This window comes from Bos javanicus, chromosome 15 (assembly GCF_032452875.1).
Source record: "Bos javanicus breed banteng chromosome 15, ARS-OSU_banteng_1.0, whole genome shotgun sequence".
Taxonomy (NCBI): domain Eukaryota; kingdom Metazoa; phylum Chordata; class Mammalia; order Artiodactyla; family Bovidae; genus Bos; species Bos javanicus.
In genome coordinates, this window is record NC_083882.1 from 29,874,353 (window position 1) to 29,901,541 (window position 27,189).

Below are 27,189 nucleotides of genomic sequence, written 5' to 3' on the forward strand. Positions count from 1 at the left end.
CCAGCAGGGGGCGAAGGGGGACGGTTCGGCCTGGGCCCGCCCCCCGGGGGCAGGGACGTGGAGGCGGCGCGGAAACTTGGCGGCGGCTTTCCGGGAGCGGTGACTCGGGAAGGGGGTGGCGCAGAAGAGGCCGCTGCTCAGTCCAGACGCGGCCGCTCGCTTCTCCGAGCCCCGCGCGCTCCCCCCGGGCTCGCGCTCTGTGAGGGGGCGCGCCCGCGCGGACTCGCGCGCCCGGCGCCGCCCACTCCCCTCCCCGCGGCCGCCCCTCCCTCCGCCGGACGGCCGGCGGCTGCGGCGGCGGCGGCGGCCGGGAGAGGCCCCTCCTTCAAGCCCTCCTTCCCTCACTCGCAGCCGAGCGGAGCCGGCGGACGCGGCTGGGCCCTGACCCTCTCCCGGGCCATGGCCGGCAACGTGAAAAAGGGCTCTGGGGCCGGAGGCGGCGGCGGCTCCGGGGGCTCCGGCGGCCTGATCGGGCTCATGAAGGACGCCTTCCAGCCGCACCACCACCACCACCACCACCTCAGCCCCCACCCGCCGGGGACCGTGGACAAGAAGATGGTGGAGAAGTGCTGGAAGCTCATGGACAAGGTGAAAGGCCCTGCGGAGGACCCGCGGGAGCAGGGGTGGGCGTGGGCGGAGGGGCTGAGGGAGGGGAAGGAAGGGACGGAGGAAGCTGGGGGAGGGGACGGGTCGTGCGAGGCTGGGGAGGCGAGGAGCCGGGGTGACGGGGCCGAGGGCTGGGGGCTGTGGGGGTAGGGAGGAGATCAGGAGGACGGGGGTCGGCGGAGGGGGAAGGGCTGCGGTTGGGAGTCGGGGGGGAACGTTGAGGTGGTGTGTTTGGGGTTGCGAGACAAAGATGGGGTGGGGGCTGGGGGAGGTTAACTGGGGAGCCACCGGGGCGGAAGTCTAGTGGGGCTGCAGAGTTTGGGGCTCTGCGCAGGATGTAGGGATGTGGGTCACGGAATTGGCCCCGGGAGATAGGAGGGAGGGGGCGGTGAGGAAGAGCGCTTGATTTACCGGCTGGGACTGAGCTGGACGGGCTCTAATTAGGGAATTGGGTTTTACGGGCTCTCATGGAGAGACCTGGGGTCCTGACAACTCCGCGGGCAGACTGCTCTGGGTGAGCGTACAATTTTTTTTTTCCTTCCCTTCTTCTCATTAAGATGTGACAGAGATAAAAGAAATGGGGAATGTTTAAATGGACCGAGGAAGGAACTTTCCTCCACATCTAGCGCTGGCTCAAGTTTTTCTCTTCCAAAACATTGGATGGGATCCATTGCTGGTGCTGAGATATGCACTGATTAAACCACAAGTTCTGGTTATAACCTTTATCTTCGGAGAGATACGTTGACCGAGTGGGTTAAGCAGCAGATTCTGACTCCTTCCAGAACTTCCTCCTCACACACACTGTTTTTTGTTGGGTTCTACTTTTTTTGGTAATAGATGCTGACTCCTTATTACAGAACCTGACTTTAAAATTGTTAGATGAGCTGCTTTGATTACTTTTTTTTTGTTTTTGTTTTTGTTTTTAGCAACTGTGAAAAATAACTTCACTTTAACCTTGGCATTTGACAGAATTTTACTTCCTTATAGTATGTCTGTATAATGAAAGATAGTAGTTAGTTCAAGTCTAACGGTTTGTTCCAGAGCATTCAATTTTTCCTTTCTGTTTTTCAACATTTATCAATAACTGATTTTTGCAAAATTCATTCTGCAGATGAAAGATGGTTAGAAGGATCAGGCGTAAGAGAATGGTGTTATTTCCTCCACAGTAAAATTGGTTTTCTTTGGTTCCTCTCTGAGCCTAGGTTCCTCTTCTGTAAAGTTTTTCATGGATTGCTTTGGACTAGAAACAGCTAATAAAAGTGATTATGAAGCACTTGGCAGATATAAATGTGCTGTAGAAATACTTAATAAGTCCTGTGTGTGAATTAGCGCTCCTGTAGTACATACCAGTGGCTTCAGAAGCTACTTTTTCAGGGCTGGTTTTTCTCATGTTAAGTAATTGGTATTGTAATTACTGTTACAATGCTAATTTCATTCTTAGAAATTGCAGTAAAACCATTACATAAAGATAGGCAGTTAAGAGAATTTTAAGTGCATTGATACTTAAAAAAAATATATTGAATATATTCAAAATCTGAAGATTGTAGGTTTGCATTTTGGGGATTTAGAGTTGACTTAAAAAGTTTGTCCTGAAATTTGCATTTCTAATTAGTTTCTCATTTGAGACACATGTATCAACCTGCAATGTATCAAGATTGTATTGATTAGAGACCTCTCCTTAAAAATAAAACTTTTTGTCAAAGTCTATAGAGTCTCTGTAATGTAGTCCTTAAAATGATTCCCCCCACCCCTTAAGACTTAACTCCATCTTTCTAAAGAGTGTGTAGTATGATTTCTTCTGCAGAATGTTTAATTATTTGGGAAGAATAAAGACCTCTGTTTTGAGTCAAAAGCTTTTCAGGTTTTGATAGTTGAAGGAAAGTAGGCTTCTACCTTTTCCATTCTAGTGTAGGAAGAGCGGTGGTTTTATTCTTGGGTTGATTGTTTTGAAAGATGATTTTTAGTATTGTGTGCCCTGTATCACATGTTACTGGTTGTGCTGAAATGAAAGCTTCGTTCTTCTTTCTGATGTGTTAATCCGGTAGATTTGTTCTGCTTTCCAGATTTTCTGAATACTCCTGTAATGTTGTTAGAGTGCACTCTTTTACCCTTGATGTTTTGAGCATAAATGTTCTCTCTTTTCACTTTATTGTTGACAGTATCACTAACCCTTCTTGACTTCATGTCATATAATACAAGTGATGAAGAACTTAGTGTTAAATCCACAAATGTCCCACGCATTTATTGAATTTAGCTCTAAGTCACCATCTCTTACCTGTTTTAACCTTGTCATTAAAGCTAGGTGAATATTATTCCAGCCTATTATTAATCAGCTTATTGATTTAGTACTGGGAACTGTCTCCTCTCCTCCACATTTGATATTCATGGATGGAGAAGTTGGCCTAAGTCATGGGTTCTGGTCAGTGTAGGCCCAATTTACTATTCCATTGCAAAACTTGAACTCATTGTTGGAAAAATGCTTGTGCTAGGATGCTTGTTGTTAAACAGAAGATGTGGTTCGGTCTCTATAGTTTTTTTTCTTTTTTTCCTTGCCATCCCAGTATATTGTAATTGATATTTATGAAGCTACCCGTATGTGAAGAAAATGGCTAGTAAGGAAATAGACAACTGGCTAGGGGGTAGAGAAAGCCATCATATAATTGTCTTAAATGTAAATATGGAAGTATCAAGTATTTAATTTAATAAGAGACTCAAAATTCCATTGTGAGACAGAGTGGGAGTTGACAAGCTTTCTGTCACGGAACAGAGAGTAAATACTTTAAGCATTGCTGGCCACCTATGCAGTTCTATATTCTTGGCTGCTGTTGTTTTTACAACTCTTTCAAAATGTAAAACCATTCTTATCTTGCAGGTATACAGAAAAATCCATCACGTTTTAGTTTGTCCACCGCTGAAGTAGAGCATCATGCCGGCAGTATTTTAGGTCCCTGCTATGTTTTTATTTTAAATTAGCTTATGTTAGTAAAACCTCGAGGTATTGATTTATTTAATGGAATATAATTTATTGGAAAAATGCTTTCCTTTAAATCATGGGTTTGAAAAAGCTTTTTAAAAATATAATCCTTCTACTACTTACCTTTTCATGCTTGCTGTAAAAAAAGCACCTTAAATAACTTCTTGTATTTTGGAAGTAAGATGCACGTAGCAGAATTTATGAATCTGTATGTTTCATTGGATTGCTTTCTCCCTTCCTTTTTACCTTTCCCCTATGTTTGCATGCTCACTAAATCCCAAGGATAGCACTACGTGTAAATTCTTGCATTCCAGGAGATTCCATTATAGTGATAAGTGACTAAGTAAGGATGTTCAGTGCGATATGGGATCTCTTAAGTTTAAACATCACGTACAGGGACTTCACTGGTGGTCCAGTGGTTAAGACTCTGCACTGCTAGTTCAGGGGGCGTGAGTTCAATCCCTCATTGGGGAACTAAGATCCCACATGCCACGCAGTTTGGCCGAAAGATTTTTTTTTTTTTTTTTTGGCCGAAAGATTTTTAAAAAATGCACATATTTCCTTATCCTAACCTCTCAAGATGTAAATATCACGAGGACAACAGCTGTAATCTCTTTATCTCCTACAGTCTCTAATCACGAGGTCTTACACAATAGTAAGTGCATTTGTAAATATTTGTTAAATGAAATTGCTTTGTGTGTCCCCAAAGGAAAACTGAAAGGAAGAGGTATGCGAGTGGTAATCATTATTAATTACATTAACTTTTCACTAGTTCTTTGGAGGTTATGTTACTTAGTTAGTAGAATTAGACTTAGAATCCAGGATTACCCACCTCCTAAGGCTTAGTTGGAGAAGGCAATGCACCCCACTCCAGTACTCTTGCCTGGAAAATCCCATGGACAGAGGAGCCTGGTAGGCTGCAGTCCATGGGGTCCCAAAGAGTCGGACACGACTGGGTGACTTCATTTTGACTTTTCACTTTCATGCATTGGAGAAGGAAATGGCAACCCACTCCAGTGTTCTTGCCTGGAGAATCCCAAGGACGGGGAAGCCTGGTGGGTTGCCGTCTATGGGGTCGCACAGAGTCGGACACGACTGAAGCGACTTAGCAGCAGCAGCAGCAGCAAGGCTTAGTTGGGGCTTGTACCTTGGAAGGAAAGCTATGACAAAATTAGACAGCCTGTTAAAAAGCAGAGACATCACTTTGCCAACGAATGTCCATACAGTCAAAGCTACAGTTTTTCCAAGTAGTCAAAGTATGGATGTGAGAGTTGGACCATAAAGAAGGGTGAGCACCAAAGAATTGATGCTTTTTTGAACTGTGGTGTTGGAGATGAGTCTGGAGAGTCCCTTGGACAGCATGGAGATCAAACCAGTCAATCCTAAAGGAAATCAACTCTGAATATTCATTGGAAGAACTGATGCTGAAGCTGAAACTCCCAATACTTTGGCCACCTGATATGAAGAGCTGACTCATTGGAGAAAAGACTCTGATCCTGGGAAAGATTGAGGGCAGGAGAAGGGGAAGACAGAGGATGAGATGGTTGGATGGAATCACCGACTCAGTGGACATGAGTTTGAGCAGACTCGGGGAGACAGTGATGGACAGGGAAGTCTGGCATGCTGCTCTGGCATGCTGCAGTTCATGGGGTCACGAAGAGTCAGACACGGCTTAGCAACTGAACAAGGCTTAGTTATTTCCTCCATGCAGTAGCTTCTCAGGTATACAACAGTCTTGATAATAAAAGTCATTTTTCAGAAAGTGACCTGTGTAGGTATACAACAGCAGTCCTCATGTACACTCTCACACCACCATTCACACACAAAGTAGATGTTTTCTTAAATGATACTAACATGATGTTTAACTAGTACCATTAAAAGAAATATCTACTTTTAAGTTAAGGATTTGTGTCTTTTCAAATTATGTGTACTAGTTAGTTTGCATGGTTATTGTGGTGGCTTCTACATGTTATTTTTCCACGATACTTAATTCATGTTATCTGTGGTAGCATTTATCACTTTTTATTTCATCTGTCTCTTCCTCCACTAGATCTCTTCAAGATCAAGCCTTTGTCTTAACTTCAGTTCCTGTGTCTAATATATAGTATTATACTTGCTGAATGAAGTGCAGACATTTTAATAAAGTACAATGAGATTGAAACATGCTCCCTTATTTTCTGTGTGATTAATTAGGGGGATAAGGTAGGGAATTTTTTTTTTTTTTTTGAGTGTTGAATTAAAATAACATTTGCTAAAAGTAGTTTTTACCTTCTTTTGGTTATAAAAGTGATACGTAGTCATTGTAAAAAAAGATGGTGTCGTTTTCAAATCTGTTAAGAATTCCCCCAATGGATGTAATATTCTCCCTTAATTCTTGTGAGATGTGAGCTCACTGAGCATTTCATGTGATTCATGATAGAAATTTTGAAGGATTTAGGCTGGGGAAGAAGATAATCTGCTCTGTTCATTTTGTGGCTTTGGTTAAAGCTTTTGGTGACTCTTGCTATAATGAAACCTGTTTTTAATATGTTGTTAGCTGTATACACATGGGCAAGTTGGTTCCCCAAGTCTACTTTCAGTGGAGTTCATGTTACAGTCAACCATATGATAATGTCCTCTAATGACTAACCTAGAGCATTAAAAGAAAAATGAACTATGTATTAAAAGAAAAATGGTCGAAGTATTTGTTTGAAAACTGAGCCTAAATTTCATTCACATTTTCCAATGAAGTTATTAATTCTGATCTCCATTAGGTTTGTTGGAAGAGGGGAATTATAACAAGCAAGTCATTGTGAAATGTTTTCATGATTAGCACATTTTGTGCTGGAAGGAAATAGGTGGGAGTAGTCAACCAGGAGCACTGGAAGCCAGCCTCAACTCTGTCCCCACAATGTTCCTTCCTGCAGCAGCTTCCAGGAGGAGGGGAAGGGGTGCAGTGATGTCATTCATGGTGCGCACCTGTGGGGAGTCAAGCCCTAGGAGATGGAATGTCAGTACTGTAGAAGCTCCTTAATCAGCAGTGACTCGGGGTCTCCCCTCTGCAACTTCTGGGACTGGTGGCAGGTCTTACTCAGCGGTGTCCACTACCTTGGGCGCCTCCTTACAGCCACCACTGACCTTCCCTGTGGCTCTGGGATCAGCCATGAGGAAATGTTAAAATGAGGCCAACCCGCTGCTACTTCAGTGAGGGGGATGGGATCCTAATTCCTGCCTCCTTTCTTAGGCCTGGGCTTCCCTGGTGGCTCAGTCAGTAAAGAGTCTGCCTACGATATGGGAGATCTGGGTTAGATCCGTGGGTTGGGAAGATCCCCTGGAGAAGGAAATGGCAACCCACTCCAGTATTCTTGCCTGGAGAAATCCATGGACAGAGGAGCCTGGAAGGCTACAGTCGATGGGTCACAAAGAGTTGGATGCGACTGAGTGACTTTCACTTCTTCAGTTCAATTTAGTCGCTCAGTTGTGTCCGACTCTCCGCGACCCCATGAATCGCAGCACGCCAGGCCTCCCTGTCCATCACAAACTCCTGGAGTTCACTCAGACTCATGTTCATCGAGTCAGTGATGCCATCCAGCCATCTCATCTTCTGTCGTCCCTGTCTCCTCCTGCCCCCAATCCCTCCCAGCATCAGAGTCTTTTCCAATGAGTCAGCTCTTTGCATGAGGAGGCCAAAGTACTGGAGTTTCAGCTTCAGCATCATTCCCTCCAAAGAAATCCCAGGGCTGATCTCCTTCAGAATGGACTGGTGGGATCTCCTTGCAGTCCAAGGGACTCTCAAGAGTCTTCTCCAACACCACAGTTCAAAAGCATCAATTTTTCAGCGCTCATCCTTGTTCACAGTCCAACTCTCACATCCATACATGACCACTGGAAAAACCATAGCCTTGACTAGACGGACCTTTGTTGGCAAAGTAATGTCTCTGCTTTTGAATATGCTATCTAGGTTGGTCATAACTTTCCTTCCAAGAAGTAAGCATCTTTTAATTTCATGGCTGCAATCACCATCTGCAGTGATTTTGGAGCCCCGAAAAATAAAGTCTGACACTGTTTCCATTGTTTCCCCATCTATTTTCCATGAAGTGATAGAACCGGATGCCATGATCTTCATTTTCTGAATGTTGAGCTTTAAGCCAACTTTTTCACTCTCCACTTTCACTTTCATCAAGAGGCTTTTGAGTTCCTCTTCACTTTCTGCCATAAGGGTGGTATCATCTGCATATCTGAGCTTATTGATATTTCTCCCGGCAGTCTTGATTCCAGCTTGTGTTTCTTCCAGCCCAGTGTTTCTCATGATGTACTCTGCATATAAGTTAAATAAGCAGGGTGACAATATACAACCTTGACGTATTCCTTTTCCTGTTTGGAACCAGTCTGTTGTTCCATGTCCAGTTCTAACTGTTGCCTCCTGACCTGCATACAGATTTCTCAAGAGGCAGGTCAGGTGGTCTGGTATTCCAGTCTCTTTCAGAATTTTCCACAGTTTATTGTGATCCACACAGTCAAAGGCTTTGGCATAGTCCATAAAGCAGAAATAGATTTGAGAAGTGTTGGGCAGAAAGTGAAGAGGAACTAAAAAAAAGCCTGTTGATGAAAGTGAAAGAGGAGAGTGAAAAAGTTGGCTTAAAACTCAACATTCAGAAAACAAAGATCATGGCATCTGGTCCCATCACTTCATGGGAAATAGATGGGGAAACAGTGGAAACAGTGTCAGACTTTATTTTTTTCGGCTCCAAAATCACTGCAGATGGTGACTGCAGCCATGAAATTAAAAGACGCTTACTCCTTGAAAGGAAAGTTATGACCAACCTAGATAGCATATTCGAAAGCAGAGACATTACTTTGCTAGCAAAGGTCCATCTAGTCAAGGCTATGGTTTTTCCATTGGTCAGGAATGGATGTGAGAGTTGGACTGTGAAGAAAGCTGAGTGCTAAAGAATTGATGCTTTTGAACTGTGGTGTTGGAGAAGACTCTTGAGAGTCCCTTGGACTGCAAGGAGATCCAACTAGTCCCTTCTAAAGGAGATCAGTCCTGGCTGTTCATTGGAAGGACTGATGCTAAAGCTGAAACTCCAATACTTTGGCCACCTTGAGCGAAGAGCCGACTCATTGGAAAAGACTCTGATGCTGGGAGAGATTGGGGGCAGGAGGAGAAGGGGACGACACAAGATGAGATGGCTAGATGGCATCAACGAGTTGATGGACGTGAGTTTGAGTGAACTCCAGGAGTTGGTGATGGACAGGGAGGCCTAGGCGTGCTGTGATTCATGGGGTCGCAAAGAGTTGGACATGACTGGGCAACTGAACTGAAGTGTACTGGGTAGTAGTTATAGTTCAGGTCCCTGGATGGGTTTTGATAAGTCAATAATGGAGAATAGTAATTAGAAGTAAAAGACTTTTTTTCCTTGGGACCATCACTAGTGATGATATGTTTCTCTTAAAAAAATATTGGTTTCTGATTTCTCTTTGAAAAACGTCAGGAGTCGTTTTCACTTAAAAGCTTTACTGTGTAGTTACACTTGTAAAACTTAAAATCTCTTTTAAGTTTCTATGTTGATTAGTTTCTAAAATTTGAAGCTTTAAGAAGACTTTAAGAAATTAATTGATCTAACTCTTAATTTGTAGAGGGAGAGTCCCAGAAAGATGAGTAACCTGCTCAAGGTCACATGGCCAGTTAATGCCAGTCACCAGACTAGGACCCGGGTCTCTTGGCTCCTAGTCCTTTCTGGTATACTTCTTCTTCTCTTGAGCAACTGATTCTTTAAAACTGTAGTCAAATTTTCTGTGTTTTATGTATAGTTCACCATACTAAATACTTGATTTTGAAGCATAGTGGTTATTTTAATCATGCTTTTTATCATACAAAAAAGTTTGAAATGAAAAATGCTTCCATGGATAAGTTAAGGTTACAGAGATAAAAATACTTAATCATTCATAGTCTATAAGTTATACTAAAACTATAAGCTTATAGTTTTCTAACTAGAAATTTAATTCCTTAGTGTTATAGAAGATTCTGTGTTCAGAATAGAATTAGGTAGTTTCCAACCATAATTTATTCCTCTTTATTGTAATCATAGCCTTTCCAAAATTTTTTTTGTTGACCATTGAGCCCTTGGCAGAAGCAAAGGAAGGTGCTAGGCCAGCAAGGAAGCTATTATGAATGGAGTATATGGCAGCTGTACAAGAATATTGTGGTTTCCCGGAGCTGAGTGTTTCTTTTTGACATTGTTCTGAGTGATGCTGTAAATGTACAGGCAGAAGCAAACAAAAGGAAGCCATTTTTGTATTCCAGGACTTGTAAAGTGAAATAAAATTAGTCAAATGGAGAATAGACTAAGAAGAAAAATATCTTTCAGAAAATTTTCTGATGAAGTTTTAAAGCTCAGAATGCTCATTTGTACTTTAGAGGTTAATGAAAACTAAGTGTTTAAAATTCTTTGCGACCCCATGGACTGTAGCCTACCAGGCTCCTCCGTCCATCCATGGGATTTTCCAGGCAAGCGTACTGGAGTGGGTTGCCATTTCCTTCTCCAGGGGGATCTTCCTGACCCAGGGATTAAACCCAGGTCTTCTGTATTGTAGGCAGATGCCTTTAATGTCTGAGCCACCTTGTATCCCTAAGTAGTAAAGGCAGGTTCTTTTGGCTTTTGATGTTTGTTAACTATTGACTTGAATTATTCACAAAGGCTTTGGGAAACTTTCCCCCTAGAGGCTCTAAATATTTAGGGAATTTTTTTTTCTGGAGATTTTAATATCAATAAAGTTACTCTACCTATATACTTTCTTTATGGTCTGTGTTAGTGCTAAAGACTCTGAGTTGTCAGTGGAGTGCTGATTTTCCTGGTCATGTGATGATTTATCTTTGAAATATCTTGAGGAAAGCAGATATTTAATCTACAAACGATCTTTATGAGGTCACATTCTAAGGAGGGACTGGTAACATTCATGGGATGTACCATGGGATGGTGGTGGTTCAAAAATGTGAACTACTCAAGTGTTTAGGAGACATTTTAAAACTCATGGTATTTTAAATCTGTTTGTTGTGAGGGGTAATATGGTTTTTCAGTTCATTGTCATTAACAGCATTTATTGTTTGCTTATTATAGGCTGGGCAGAACAATTTTAGTTTAGTTTTGTTATTGGAAGGGAGTATACCTTTTTTTCCATAGGTATTAGGCAAATACTGCATTTTAGCCTGAATTCTTAATACATTTGCTTTCAAATAGGGAGAATATAGGAGAAGGCAATGGCACCGCACTCTACTACTCTTGCCTGGAGAATCCTATTGACGGAGGAGCCTGGTAGGCTACAGTCCATGGGGTCTCGAAAAGTCAGGTGCAACTGAGCGGCTTCACTTTCACTTTTCACTTTCATGCATTGAAGAAGGAAATGGCAACCCACTCCAGTGTTCTTGCCTGGAGAATCCCAGGGACAGAGGAGCCTGGTGGGCTGCCATCTATGGAGTCTCACAGAGTCAGACACAACTGAAGTGACTTAGCAGCAGCAGGGAGAATATATGGGTTAGGGGTGTGTGGCCCTGGATATAATAAACTTGGAGGGATCTCTGCTTGATTTGAACCTTTGAAGGAGTGGATACTGTAGCTTTTGCAGATTGTTGGTCACCCTATTCTTGGGAGGCTTGCTGCCTTTTCTCCATCTTTTGGTTACGAAGTAGTCTGAGACCATACACGTTTGGAAGGTTACCTGCGGCATGGCCAGGATGGTAGGAATAATGATGTCAATTTCTGGGAGTCATCAAAGGGTTATGTGAGGTCTAACCTGTCTTCAATAGATAATTCCTAGGTAACCTGCAGATAAACCTGGTCAAATTGTATGGAAATGGGGAGGGGTCGAGCCTTAAATGTCTGCTTTTTTTTGAAATTGTGCAGTCCCTTCATAAACACTTATAATGAGGTGGGTATTATCATTTGTCTTAAACAGGTAAAAACTGAGGCTCAGAGGTTAAGAAATTTACTGAAAGTAAAAGACTGAAACAGGACATTCTGATGCGGCTATTTGGTATAATCTTGTTGTATTAAAACATTTTAATTTTAATTCAACACATAAAAACTTATATTTTAGGCTTTCTCTTACTTTCTCCTTTTTAATTCACTGATGCTCCTCATCTCTCTCTCAATGACCCTCTTCACGTTGCTCTTTACATTTTAGTCTCACTGACCTTTCTGTTCCTCAGATCCAAACCCGTTCCCACTCTAGGGCTGTTGGATGAGTTGTTCTCTCTGTTTGGCCTACTCTTCTGCTGATTCTACATGACTGGCTCCTTCCTATAATTTTAACTGAGCCTAAGTTCATCTTAGAGAAGCTTTCCCTACTCACTATGCTACAGTGTCATTCAGTATTTTCTTATTCTATTTTAATTATCTGCAAAGAAGCTGATTTTTTTTTTATTGATTTCCTTTTGTTGTTTATTGCTTGATTCCTCTCAGATTCATGATTATTTTATTTTCACTTTTATGTCCCAGTGCCTGACATATTTGTTGAATGGGTACATTGAGAAAAATCAAAACCAGGTGCAACCTTCTTAAATATTTGTGTTTATTTCAACCTGTCCTCTCTCCCTTTCTTCCTGTTTTAGGGGAAGAAGGTGTCCCTTCTTTTTATGGTATTAGGTGTTTAGTGTTCCTAGCACCCACTCCAGTACTCTTGCCTGGAAAATCCCATGGATGGAGGAGCCTGGTGGGCTTCAGTCCATGGGGTCACGAAGAGTCGGACACGACTGAGTGACTTCACTTTGCCTTTTCACTTTCATGGATTGGAGGAGGAAATGGCAACCCACCCCAGTGTTCTTGCCTGGAGAATCCCAGGGATGGCAAAGCCTGGTGGGCTGCTGTCTATGGGGTCACACAGAGTTGGACACGACTGAAGTGACTTAGCAGCAGCAGCAGCAGCAGCTGTGTTGTAGACCCCATTTAATTTATCTTCACTTCTGGTTCTTTATCCATGTAAAACACATTCAGTAGTCTCTGAGAATAAAAACCTTCAGTCTTGGTCTCTTAGTCTCAATGTCACTGTCCCCTAACTCCTTCCATGGACTAATTTAAGAACCTACCATTTTAATTTTTATTATAAATGTATATTCTCAATCATAAATACCTGCCTTACAAATGAGATTTTGGAATGTAATACTTACAAATCGAAGACTACTTTTTAAAAATCAGTATGAGTTCATAACTCTGTTGCATTTCAAGTATATTGTCTTCTGAGGTAGAGTCCTGTTTCTTGGCTGTCTTGTTCCCTTTTGGCTTGAACCCCTTAATAGGATGAGCCGCTTCCTAAAACACTGTTAAAATATTCATAAATCAGATATTTTTGTTGATTCAGCTTGTCTTTATTGCTAGGCTTATATAGGGCTATATTTCAAGAGTACAGGAAATGATGTACAGAGGATAAAATATTTAGTTTAAAAATTTTCATATGCTCTTACATCATTTGAAGAACACTTAGTAATTAAATTGGAATTTTGCAATCGTTCTAGATGGACCTAGTGGTTCCAAAGTTGTTCGTCGCAGTGATATTTGTAATAGCGAAGACTTAAAAACAATATTAATGTTAAAGTGGAAGAGATGGTTTAAGATGCAGTATGTCCATAGAGTACAATCATTTAGATGTCCTTAAAAAGTTTATATAAGCTTTTGGTGACACAAGAAAATAGGAATTTAAAAATATAAATTAAAGCATAGGAAGTCAGATTTCTTCTTCTACCAATGTTAGAATAGGTTGTTTCAGTTCAGTTCAGTCGCTCAGTCGTGTCCGACTCTTTGCGACCCCATGAATCATAGCACGCCAGGCCTCCCTGTCCATCACCAACTCCCGGAGTTCACTCAGACTCACGTCCATCGAGTCGGTGATGCCATCCAGCCATCTCACCCTCTGTCGTCCCCTTCTCCTCCTGCCCCCAATCCCTCCCAGCATCAGAGTCTTTTCCAATGAGTCAACTCTTCACATGAGGTGGCCAAAGTACTGGAGTTTCAGCTTTAGCATCATTCCTTCAAAGAAATCCCAGGGCTGATCTCCTTCAGAATGGACTGGTTGCATCTCCTTGCAGTCCAAGAGACTCTCAAGAGTCTTCTCCAACACCAGAGTTCAAAAGCATCAATTCTTCGGCCCTCAGCCTTCTTCACAGTCCAAGTCTCACATCCATACATGACCACAGGAAAAACCATAGCCTTGACTAGACGGACCTTTGTTGGCAAAGTAATGTCTCTGCTTTTGAATATGCTATCTAGGTTGGTCATAACTTTCCTTCCAAGGAGTAAGCGTCTTTTAATTTCATGGCTGCAGTCACCATCTGCAGTGATTTTGGAGCCCAGAAAAATAAAGTCTGACACTGTTTCCCCATCTATTTCCCATGAAGTGATGGGACCAGATGCCATGATCTTCGTTTTCTGAGTGTTGAGCTTTAAGCCAACTTTTTCACTCTCCTCTTTCACTTTCATCAAGAGGTTTTTTAGTTCCTCTTCACTTTCTGCCATAAGGGTGGTGTCATCTGCGTATCTGAGGTTATTGAGATTTCTCCCGGCAATCTTGATTCCAGCTTGTGTTTCTTCCAGTCCAGCGTTTCTCATGATGTACTCTGCATATAAGTTAAATAAACAGGGTGACAGTATATAGCCTTGACATACTCCTTTTCCTATTTGGAACCAGTCTGTTGTTCCATGTTCAGTTAGAACTGTTGCTTTCTGACCTGCATACAGGTTTCTCAAGAGGCAGGTCAGGTGGTCTGTTATTCCCATCTCTTTCAGAATTTTCCACAGTTTGTTGTGATCCACACGGTCAAAGGCTTTGGCATAGTCAATAAAGCAGAAATAGATGTTTTTCTGGAACTCTCTTACTTTTTCCATGATCCAGTGGATGTTGGCAATTTGATCTCTGGTTCCTCTGCCTTTTCTAAAACCTGCTTGAACATCAGGAAGTTCACGGTTCACGTATTGCTGAAGCCTGGCTTGGAGAATTTTGAGCATTACTTTACTAGTATGTGAGATGAGTGCAATTGTGCAGTAGTCTGAGCATTCTTTGGCATTGCCTTTCTTTGGGATTGGAATGAAAACTGACCTTTTCCAGTCCTGTGGCCACTGCTGAGTTTTCCAAATTTGCTGGCATATTGAATGCAGCACTTTCACAGCATCATCTTTCAGGATCTGGAATAGCTCAACTGGAATTCCATCACCTCCACTAGCTTTGTTCGTAGTGATGCTTTCTAAGGCCCACTTGACTTCACATTCCAGGATGTCTGGCTCTAGGTCAGTGATCACACCATCATGATTATCTGGGTCGTGAAGATCTTTTTTGTACAGTTCCTCTATGTATTCTTGCCACCTCTTCTTAATATCTTCTGCTTCTGTTAGGTCCATACCATTTCTGTCCTTTATCGAGCCCATCTTTGCATGAAATGTCCCCTTGGTATCTCTGATTTTCTTGAAGAGATCTCTAGTCTTTCCCATTCTGTCGTTTTCCTCTATTTCTTTGCATTGATTACTGAGGAAGGCTTTCTTATCTCTCCTTGCTATTCTTCGGAGATCTGCATTCAGATGCTTATATCTTTCCTTTTCTCCTTTGCTTTTCGCTTCTCTTCCTTTCACAGCTATTTGTAAGGCCTCCCCAGACAGCCATTTTGCTTTTTTGCATTTCTTTTCCATGGGGATGGTCTTGATCCCTATCACGTGTCACGAACCTCATTCCATAGTTCATCAGGCACTCTCAGATCTAGGCCCTTAAATCTATTTCTCACTTCCACTGTATAATCATAAGGGAATGAGCGAAAAGCAAAGGAGAAAAGGAAAGATATAAACATCTGAATGCAGAGTTCCAAAGAATAGCAAGAAGAGATAAGAAAGCGTTCTTCAGCGATCAATGCAAAGAAATAGAGGAAAACGACAGAATGAGAAAGACTAGAGATCTCTTCAAGAAAATCAGAGATACCAAGGGAACATTTCATGCAAAGATGGGCTCGATAAAGGACAGAAATGGTATGGACCTAACAGAAGCAGAAGATATTAAGAAGAGGTGGCAAGAATACATAGAAGAACTGTACAAAAAAGTTCTTCACGACCCAGATAATCACGATGGTGTGATCACTGACCTAGAGCCAGACATCCTGGAATGTGAAGTCAAGTGGGCCTTAGAAAGCATCACTACGAACAAAGCTAGTGGAGGTGATGGAATTCCAGTTGAGCTATTTCAAATCCTGAAAGATGATACTGTGTAAGTGCTGCACTCAATATGCCAGCAAATTTGGAAAACTCAGCAGTGGCCACAGGACCGGAAAAGGTCAGTTTTCATTCCAATCCCAAAGAAAGGCAATGCCAAAGAATGCTCAAACTACCGCACAATTGCACTCATCTCACATGCTAGTAAAGTAATGCTCAAAATTCTCCAAGCCAGGCTTCAGCAATACGTGAACCGTGAACTTCCTGATGTTCAAGCAGGTTTTAGAAAAGGCAGAGGAACCAGAGATCAAATTGCCAACATCCACTGGATCATGGAAAAAGTAAGAGAGTTCCAGAAAAACATCTATTTCTGCTTTATTGACTATGCCAAAGCCTTTGACCGTGTGGATCACAACAAACTGTGGAAAATTCTGAAAGAGATGGGAATAACAGACCACCTGACCTGCCTCTTGAGAAACCTGTATGCAGGTCAGAAAGCAACAGTTCTAACTGAACATGGAACAACAGACTGGTTCCAAATAGGAAAAGGAGTATGTCAAGGCTATATACTGTCACCCTGTTTATTTAACTTATATGCAGAGTACATCATGAGAAACGCTGGACTGGAAGAAACACAAGCTGGAATCAAGATTGCCGGGAGAAATCTCAATAACCTCAGATACGCAGATGACACCACCCTTATGGCAGAAAGTGAAGAGGAACTAAAAAACCTCTTGATGAAAGTGAAAGAGGAGAGTGAAAAAGTTGGCTTAAAGCTCAACATTCAGAAAACAAAGATCATGGCATCTGGTCCCATCACTTCATGGGAAATAGATGGGGAAACAGTGCAAACAGTGTCAGACTTTATTTTTCTGGGCTCCAAAATCACTGCAGATGGTGACTGCAGCCATGAAATTAAAAGACGCTTACTCCTTGGAAGGAAAGTTATGACCAACCTAGATAGCATATTCAAAAGCAGAGATATTACTTTGACAACAAAGGTTCGTCTAGTCAAGGCTATGGTTTTTCCAGTGGTCATATATGGATGTGAGAGTTGGACTGTAAAGAAGAAGGCTGAGCGCCAAAGAATTGATACTTTTGAACTGTGGTGTTGGAGAAGACTCTTGAGAGTCCCTTGGAGTGCAAGGAGATGCAACCAGTCCATTCTGAAGGAGATCAGCCCTGGGATTTCTTTGAAGGAATGATGCTAAAGCTGAAACTCCAGTACTTTGGCCACCTCATGCGAAGAGTTGACTCATTGGAAAAGACTCTGATGCTGGGAGGGATTGGGGGCAGGAGGAGAAGGGGATGACAGAGGATGAGATGGCTGGATGGCATCACTGACTCCATGGACGTGACTCTGAGTGAACTCTGGGAGTTGGTGATGGACAGGGAGGCCTGGCGTGCTGTGATTCATGGGGTCGCAAAGAGTTGGACATCACTGAGCGACTGTTATGATCTGATCTGATCTGATACCTGAATGGTCTAGTGATTTTCTCTACTTTCTTCAATTTAAGTCTGAATTTGGTAATAAGGTGGTTTGGAACCAAATAATGCTGCTGGCATTAGAGAGAGAAGCTAAAAGAGAGCGAGAACTAGAGAAGCTAGAAGAGGTCAAAGCGCTATAAAGGCAGTGAGGAATTAGAGGCCAGGATCTGGAAGATAAGGAAGGCTCTGAAAGGTAAGCCTGATTTTTGAGGCTGCCTTGCCCATGAGGTCATTGTTGATTCTGAAAGCAATAGGTGAAGAGGCCAAATAGAATTTTCAAAATGCTCATGTCATGGAGGACAAAGAACTGCAATTAGGGCCTCCCAGGGTGGAGGGAAACACTCTAGATTTGGGGGTCGAGTCCCTGAGGGCCTGAATTATAGGAGTAATTTACTTCTGTCTTTACAGGGACCTGAAGAGTGAAACCCAGTGTTTAAATCTCAGTTTTGGGTTAGTTTAAGATGACCTGGAATTCCTCGTGTCCCTAGCTAATCTGTTTGCTAGAAGCAAAAGTAAATCCTTTCTGAATAATATCATCCATAGCCTCAGATTATCTTTATAATTTTTTATATACAGTGTTCAGCCCTCCATAAAAATTATGAAGCCTTATGAAAAGATAAACCACAATGAACAGGAAAGATTGATAATAGAAAAATACAAAGGATACAGATATTTGAGTTGTCAGTCATGGGTTTATATCTATGATTATTGTCTTAGAAGAATTGAAAGTAAAATTGATAATTTTGTCAGAGATCTGAAATGGTAAATAATGAAATAGAAATTCTAGAACTGAAAAACAGAAGAACTGATTGTTAAGAACTCAGTGGTTGGGTTTAACAGTATAAAGCTGAAGGAAAATCTAGTGAAGTGGAAGATAAGTCAGAAAAAAATCTAGACTGAAGCATTGAGAGACAAAAGGATGGAGAGTATGTGAGGCATATGGAATGCTGAGCAAAGTTCTCATGGACAAGTACTTGAAGTTGAGAAAGAGAATAAAGAGAATGAGGCAGAAGCTGTGTTTGATAAGAAATTGGTTGAGAATTTTCCAAAACTGGTGAAAATGAAGTCATAAATTTAAAAAGTGTTCTCAACACCAGGAAAAATCCAGAGTAAACTGCACCGAGGCACATTATTAGTAAAGCCTGAAGAAAAGAGAAATCTTATGAGCAACCACAGCATAAAAGACATTTTATATTTAAAGGTGCAGCAGCGAGACTGACAGCATGACTTTTCAGCAGGAACAGTGGTGTCCAGAAGGCATACTTCATTTTATTGCACTTAACAGATAACACATTTTTTATAAATTGAAGGTTTGTGGCAGCCCTGTGTTGTCAGTTGAAGATAAGCAATTTTTTAGTAATATTTTAAAATCAAGGTATGTAGATTATTTTAAAAGACACATTACTATTGCACACTTAGTAGTCTGCAGTATAATATAAAGATAGCTTATGTGCACTGGGGAACCAAAAATTTTATGTGAGTTGCTATAAAGCAGTACTCCCTTCATTGCAGTGGTTTGGTCTGGAAATGGTGGTATCTCCGAGGTATGCCTGTAGCTGAGGAGAACTTACAGCCCATAGCCTATACCCTAAAGGGCATAGGGTATTCTTTAGGCTGAAGGAAAATGGTTTCAGACACAATGAAGAGGATTGGGAAGGGTGGTTATGTGGGTAAATATGAATGAATGTTGTCTGTATAAAATAATAAATAGTAATAATGACTTACGAACTTGATACGCTATTTGGGATTAAAATGTATGATAGTAATAGCACATGACTTGAAAAGAGTAAATGGAGTTAGTGCTCCATGTCCCTTGCATTGTCTGGGAAGTGTAAAAGTACTACTTGATAGAAGTTTTCATGAGTCAGAGTGCATTTTATAATTACTAAGGTGTTCCTTTAAAGAGTAGCAGAAGAATATATATTTGACAAGCTAATGGCGAAAATTGGGACAATAAACAGGAAAACTAAATGAGGGCTAGAAAGGGGAGGTAAAGGAATATGAAACGAGAGACACCCATTGGAAACAGTGAATTATTTTATTATTCACTATACTGTCAGAACTTATTAAGTGAACCATATGAAATTGGCAGTATTTGGCCTGCAATAATAAGTTTCATAATTGAAGTGTAAACAGGTCAAATTAGTTAAAACCAAAGATTGTCAGGATGGATTAAAAGAAAGCCAGTTATATTCTGCACAACAAAATCATGCCTTAAGTGTAAGAAATTTTTTTTTTTTTTGGCGCACATCTCGGCTTGCAGGATCTCAGTTCCCTGATCAGGGATTGAACCCAGGCCATGCAGTTGAAAGCCCAGAATCCTAACCACTAGCCCCCCATTTGTAGACTTTTTGATGATGGCTAGGAAATCCCATGGACAGAGGAGCCTTAGTAGGCTACAGTCCATGGGGTCTCGAAGAGTCTGACACGACTGAGCGACTTCACTTTCACTTTTCACTTTCATGCACTGGAGAAGGAAATGGCAACCCACTCCAGTGTTCTTGCCTGGAGAATCCCAGGAATGGGGGAGCCTGGTGGGCTGTCATCCATGGGGTTGCACAGAGTCGGACACGACTGTCGCGACTTAGCAGCAGCAGCAGTCTGACCAGTGTAAGGTGATTTCCTCACTGTAGTTTTGATTTGCATTTTTCTACTAATTAATGATGTTGAGCTTCTTTTCCTGTGTTTGGCCATTTGTATGTCTCCTTTGAAGATGTGTCTATTTAGATCTTCCTCTTATTTTTTGATTAGGTTGTTTGTTTTTTGAAATTGAGCTGAATGAGCTGTTTGTATATTTTGGAGATTAATCCCTTGTCAGTTGCTTTGTTTGAGAACATTTTCTTCCATTCTGTGGGTTGTCTTTTGTTTTGTTTATGGTTATGATTTGTTTGTGTGTCTTAAGTAATACTTCCCCTTTGAGATCATAAAGTTCAACAAATATTTTCCAAATTTTTTTCCTAAAATCTTCAAAGCTTTTTCTCTGCACAAAATCTTTAATTCACTGCAAATTTACTTCTTACGTAATGTGTAAGGGATATATTTTTTTCCATATGGATAACCAGTTTTCCAGTAGTTTTTCTCTTTAATTGTTTTGTGGGTTTGCTTTTTTTTTTTGGCCATGCCTCAGGGCATGCAGGATCTTAGTTCCCTGACCAGGGAGAGGACCTGTGCCCCCGAAGTAGAAGTGCAGAGTCCTAACTACTGGATCACCAGGGAACTCCTCGTGAACTTATTTGTAATGCCGCTTCTGATACTGAATTTCTATACGTGTGTGTCTCTGTTTGGTCTCTCTTCTTATCCATTTGGTCATTTATCTGTCTTTGGGTGATATCACATTATTTTAATTATAAGATGTGAAAGAGTCTTGATAGCCCATTGGGTAAATACCCCCTACTTCAAAATAGGCTTGACTGGTTTTCGTTTGTTTTTATTCCATGTGAGTTTGGGATCAACTTGTTAAGTTCTGCGAAAAAGCTCTTTGGGGTTTTGATAGGAAGTGCCCTGAATTTATATACTAACTTGGGGGAGAAGTGACATTTCCTTAAACATGATACAATTCTTCCTTAATTTCTGTTTTTACGTTCTTCAGTAAAGTTTAATAATTTTCTTCATACAAGTCTTGCACATTGTTAGATGTATTCCTAGGAGCCTTAAAATTTTATTTAAGCCATTTAAAATGACAACAATTAAAATCATGTTTTCAAATTATTTATAAAATGTTTATGAATACTGTTTTGGTTTATTGGCTTTGAATCCAGGTTACTTTTGAATCCAGTAACCTGTTAGACTGTTTGTTTCTAATGGTTTGTCAGTTCTCCTTTATTTTAATCATGGACAGTTATATCAGCTGCAAATAAAATAAAGTTTATTTTTTTCTGTTACTCACATTTTTACCACCTATGTATGCACATCTCAACAATTTAATGGGATATCTTTGTAACAGTAGTGTAGTCATATATGTGTATATTTTGTTTTCTGGTTTCTTTAGATCTGTTTTGAGAGGAGCATCCACGTGGTAGTGTGGTGGTGGTGGTGTAGTCACTAAGTCGTGTTCGACTCTTGCGACACCATGGACTGTAGCCTGCCAGGCTCTTCTGTCCTTGTCCAGGCAAGAGTACTGGAGTGGGTTGCTATTTCCTTCTCCAATATCGTAGTGTATTATTGCTAATAAATATACTACAATTTATCCACTCTACTGTTGATGGACATTTGGGTTGTTTGTAGTTGTTAGGTGTTACATATTTTTGTATGTGTATCCTAGTATACCTTTCCAGGTGGAGATCTGCAGGTTCGTACAGCATATAAATCTTTAGCCTGACAATATAGTGCTGAACTGTTTTTCAAGGCGGTTTTATTAGCTTGGATTCCCACCAGTAGTATATGAAGGTCCTTGCTCCTTTCCAGTGATTAGCATTACCAGTTTGGTGTATGTAGTGGTAGTTGTGAGCATATGATTTTCATTTTAATGAAATTAAAATGATTAATAAGACCAAGGACCATTTCGTATGTTTAGTGGTTATTTGGATATCTTCTTTTGTTGTGTTTTTGTTCAAGTCTTCTGTTCATTTTGTATTAGGTTGTATCTTCTTTACTGATTTGTAGATGCTCTTTATATATTCTGGACATATATATATATATGTCTTAATATATACATATTATGAATATCTTCTCTGTTTCTGTACATGCATTTTTACTCTTTCATGGTATCTAGAAGTTCTTTTAGAGTGTAATAGACTTTAATATTTTCCTTTATTGCTAATGTAGTTATGGTCCTGTTTCAGAATTTTTTCTCCATCATGAGGTAATGAAAGATAGTTTTCCTATCTTCTAAAGCTGCCTTTCACATTTAGATCTAGAACCCATCTAGGTTTTTTGTTTTGTTTTGTCTTTTTTTTGAAGAGTGGATTCTCTTTATTTTATTTATCTTATTTTTTGGCCATGCTGTATAGCACATGGGATCTTAGTTCCCTGGCCAGGGATCAAACCTGTGTCCCCTGCATTGGGAGTGCAGAGTCTTAACCACTGGACCACCAGGGAAGTCCTTGATTTGTTTTGTTTATTGTATAGTATAAGGTGAGGGTTTAGTTTGACTTTCTTTTTTTCCTGTGTGATTGTACCACTACTGTTTTTGGAAAGATCATCACTCCATTGTGATAAGTCAAGGGTCTATATATGTGTGGGTCTATTTCTTTACTGAAATAGATGTTATTGTTCCACTAATTTATGTTTTTTTCAGACACAGAAAAATCTATGTAAATGGAAAGTGCTAAATAAGAATAGGAATGAATACAAATCATTAATCATTATAACGAATAGAAAATGTACTAAACTCACCAGTCAAAAAACAAAGATTGTTACATTGGATTAAAAAAATCTGACTATATGTTTTTTAAAAAGAGACCTACTTAAAGCTAAGAACTCAAAAAAGTTTAAAAGAAGGTAAAATGAATCACCAAGCACATTCTGAGAGTCTTGCATTTAAATGGGAAGAAATGGTGTCTTGAAAGAGTTGGTTTCAACTCTTTGCTGGGTCTTTGCTGGGTCCAAGAGCCTGTGCTCCTGTCCCCCAGTGGTCGTCAAAGCTCTAGGCTCCTACGTTTCCAAGGTTTTCCTCCCAGGGCAGCCATGTTCTTTATTTGTGCCCCTGGAAATTTTCTTTGTTCTGTTGTGGGATGAGCCATGCATTTCAAAGGAACTTGCTGTACTTCGTCTAGCTTTTTTTAGGCATGTGTGTGGGTGTCTCCCCCACCCCAATTGTTTAGTCTTCTGTGTGTTATCTGAACTGTTAAATACAGTTTTAAGAACCCACCCTTTTGGGGGACTGCTAAAAGTGATTGCCTGTAGGGGGGTGTTATGGATCATTTCTTATATTCTTGTGCATTTTTCATATTTTTGCAAAAGAGCACATATTTTATAACTTTTTTAAATTTAAAAAAGGAAGTTGCCCGTAAGATCCTCCAAGTAATAGTCCTTCTTTTCCGTTTGTTGCAGGTGGTGCGGTTGTGTCAGAACCCAAAGCTGGCGCTAAAGAATAGCCCACCTTATATCTTAGACCTGCTGCCAGATACCTACCAGCATCTCCGCACTATCTTGTCAAGATATGAGGGGAAGATGGAGACACTTGGAGAAAATGAGTATTTTAGGGTGTTCATGGAGAATTTGATGAAGAAAACTAAGCAGACCATAAGCCTCTTCAAGGAGGGGAAAGAAAGAATGTATGAGGAGAATTCTCAGCCTAGGTAATGGAGAATACTACACAAATATTTATTCAGGTCTGTGACTGCCCGAATGGGTAACACGTAGAAATAGTGGAGTTGGTTTTAATTTTATGTCAACAGAAATAGAATGCAAAGTTAACATTTTGACTTAAAGCTGTGTTTTGTGTTAAAGGTTGCCTTGGAGGGTAGTGATCCATCCCTAGCTCTGATCATTCATTTAACCTCTGAAAAGTGAGTGACTTACAGTCAGGAAGATGAGCTGGAGACAGGCGGTTTTTTAGAGATCTGGAAGTTTGTGGATAGGTGAGTTTGAAAGAAAGAAGTTGGAGTTGACAGTAAATAGTAAGGGGTCATATTTGGACCATGAGCTGTGGCCCACCAGGCTCCTCTGTCCATGAGATTCTCCAGGCAGGAATACTGGAGTGGGTTGCCATGCCCTTCTCCAGGGGATCTTCCCCCACCTAGGGATCAAACCTGTGTCTCTTACATACGTCTCCTGCATTGGCAGCCGTGTTCTTTACCACAAGCTCCATCTGGGAAGCCTCATTTGCCTGAGCTGGTAGCATATTAAGTAAGGTTATAAGTTGGGGATAATAGAAAAAAATTAGCTAGTAGTTTGGATAACTTTAAAAAAAAATAAACCTAAGTGAAATGACATTTTCTTTATAGGTAAGGTAGCTTTTCAAATAGAGAAAATAGAATACTTTTCAAATAGAATTGGCAAAATGCAGTTAATTCAATAAATATTTGAGGAACCATTAAGTATTCTTTTGTAATTATTAAATGCTAAAAACTGTATTGGCGGTTCCGTGTGTTATTGGCTTGGTTGTTGTAAATTATGTATTGGGAGAGAAATAGATTGATTGCATATATTGTATAGTTGTGTTTTGTCCAGTCGGAATTAAATATTAACTCACCTGGAACAAGTAATAAGATATAAATTCTGTTAGAACTTTTTAGGGAGTAACTTACTCTTGAGGAGTGACTTGAATTGGGAGGGACAATAATTTCTGAGGGCATTCAGTCAATGTGCCAAGGAGTAATTTATTAAATGGTATCCTTGTAGACTTTGATTCTATTGGCTTAGATTCTGGGAACTTTCATCTTTCACTTAAAATTTTACCCACATCATTACTCATGTTAACTTTACTGTGACAAATGACTCAGGTTTGGTCTAGAGTATTAGAATTTTCTTCTTAAGAAGATTTCTGGTGACTGAATTCTATTTGTAGGAACTTTTATAATATCTAATTTATATGAAAATGACCTTTGTCTACTTAAATTATTTAAATTTTATGGCTTTTGTTAAAACCGTGACTACTTAGACATTAGCTAATCAGTCATTTTGTATTGCTAAATTAAAATAAAAGTAATTTTGGACTTTATTAAGTACCGTAACTTAAGAATAATTTTATTTATCATCCACAGTGTACTAGGTTCTAATTCTAGGAGGTGAAAAGAAGAGTTAAGCATTTAATTCTGATGTCATGTGATAAATGCTTTAATAAAAATATGTACAAAATGCTGTATGAACAGTGTTGCCTAGTGGCATCAGGGAAGGTGGCACAGAGAAAGTATTATTTGAGCTAGATTTTGAAGGATCTTTTGAAGGAATTTTCTAGGCAGAGAAGTGAAGCAAAGGCCTTTAACACAGTGGCATGAAAATGCAGGCTCTGTTTAAAGAACGTGAGCGGTCTGGTTTGGCTAGAACTAGGGGAGATAGATAAGCTGGAAATACAGGTTGGAGTCAGATTGTAAAGAGCTGTTTTTTGACCTCTAGAATTTCTCCTGTTGATAACATGCTGCTATAGAAAAGGTTTTATTTGTTTATTTTTTGAATTGTTGTTCAGTTGCTAAGTCGTGCAACTCTTTGTGACCTCATGGACTACAGCTTTTTTAAAATAATGAAACAAAAATTGTAGATTTTTCAGTCTTTTTGGAGCACACTGAACATTGACTGACATTTTACTTTTTTTAATTTTTATGACTGATAATTCATCACTGAGAGGCAGGATAGTCTACTGGTTAAGAAGAGAATTAACTCTGAAGCCAGCTGCCTTAGTTTGAATCTTAACTTTTCCACTTACTTAGTGTGATTCCTTGGTTTCCTCATCTGTAAAATGAGATAATAATATAATTTTTCTTGTGGGGAATTTGATAAGTAAATGTTTGGTACTTAGAACAGTGAATTTTCTTGTTGGGAATTTGATAAGTAAATGTTTGGTACTTAGAACAGTGATTGGCATATGGAAAATAATGAGTGGGTTAGCTCTTATTATATTAATCATCTTCATTACTTTCATTACTATAAACATAGATTGTTGGGTCAGGCTGTTTGTCATTAGTAAGCATAACCTGATGAAGTACGTGGGACTTCCCAAATGGTGCTAGTGATAAAGAACCCACCTGCTAGTGAAGGAGACATAAGAAACAAGTTCAGTCCCTAGATGGGGAAGATCCCCTGGGTAAGGGCATGGCAACCCACTCCAATATTCTTGCCTGGAGAATCCCATGGACAGAGGAGCCTGGCGGGCTATAGTCCATAGGGGTACAAAGAGTCAGACATGACTGAAGCGACTCAGCAGGCACACATACATGCAATGAAATGCATAGACCAGTTTGCTCTTACTACGTGGCTTCACAAGATGCTTGTAAGTTCTTTTGCTTTTTAAAAAAAATCTTACTGTCAGTATGTCTGTTGGTATCAATTTCATTTCCCCTAATATAAAGCTTTTAATCCACTATAGGCTTGACCATACAACCAGGCTTGTACAAATTATATATAAAGTGGGAATAAATAAATTTGAGGTGAGAATACAATTTTTTTTTGGTAAAGGAAAAATATATGGCTTTATGATCTTTGTGATCTGTATTTTGGTTGTTAGTAGGCTTTTTTCCTATGCAGTTTTAAAAATTGAGATAGGATTCATATACCATAAAATTCACCCTTTTAAAATATATAATTTAGTAGTTTTTAGTGTGTTCACAAAGTTGTGCAACTGTCACTACCACTTAATTCCAGAACATTTTTATCACCCCAAAAAGAAGCCTCATTTTCATTAGCAGTCACTCGCCATTCCCTACTCCTGCTTCTCCCCAGCCGTTGGTGATCAATAATATTTACTTTATGTCTCTGTGGATTGCCTGTAATAAACATTTCATTTACATATGGCCTTTTTTGTCTAGTGTCTTTGACTTAGCGTGTTTTCCCATTCATCCATCTTATAGCATAGATCATCACTTCATTCCTTTTTATGGCAAAATTATATTTATATTGTATTTGTGTGTGTGTGTGCACGCTAAGTCATATCCAACTCTTTGCGACTCCATGGGCCATAGTCCACCAGGCACCTCTGTCCATGGGATTTCCTAGGCAAGATTACTGGAGTGGGTTGCCATTTTCTTCCCCAAGGGTCTTCCTGACCTGGGGATTGAACCCTTGTTTCCTGTGTCTCCTGCATTGGTAGGCGGATTCTTTTCTACCGTGCTACCAGGGTATTTATACTGTAATTATATTTTATTGATATTGTATTGGCATTTTGATTACAGACATTTGTATGGTTTCTATTACTAATAATGCTGCTATGAACATTTATGCGCAATTTTTTGCGAGACTATATGTTTTCAGTTCTATTGGATATATATCTAGGAGTGGAATTGCTGAGTCATATGGTAATTCTGTATTTAACATTTTGAGGAACCACCAAATTGTTTTCCACTGCAGCTGCACCATTTTACATTC

At 40.2% G+C, this 27,189-nt stretch overlaps 1 protein-coding gene and 1 non-coding gene across 3 annotated transcripts in view; one reads left to right on the forward strand and one right to left on the reverse strand.

Annotated features, from left to right (window-relative positions):
- Positions 1–103: 103 nt before the first annotated feature.
- Positions 104–27,189, forward strand: part of CBL (Cbl proto-oncogene) — a 96,388-nt gene continuing 69,302 nt past the window's right edge. The window contains exons 1-2 of one of the 2 annotated variants that reach the window (XM_061440564.1): positions 104–588; positions 23,221–23,468. In XM_061440564.1, coding sequence (XP_061296548.1) covers positions 400–588; positions 23,221–23,468 — 437 coding nt within the window. In that variant the 5' untranslated portion in view covers positions 104–399. The remainder of the gene's footprint in view (positions 589–23,220; positions 23,469–27,189) is intronic. The other variant, XM_061440565.1, reaches the window with a different exon arrangement.
- On the reverse strand, positions 22,194–22,266 carry TRNAG-CCC (transfer RNA glycine (anticodon CCC)). Its single transcript has one exon. It is a non-coding gene; the product is annotated as a tRNA-Gly (tRNA).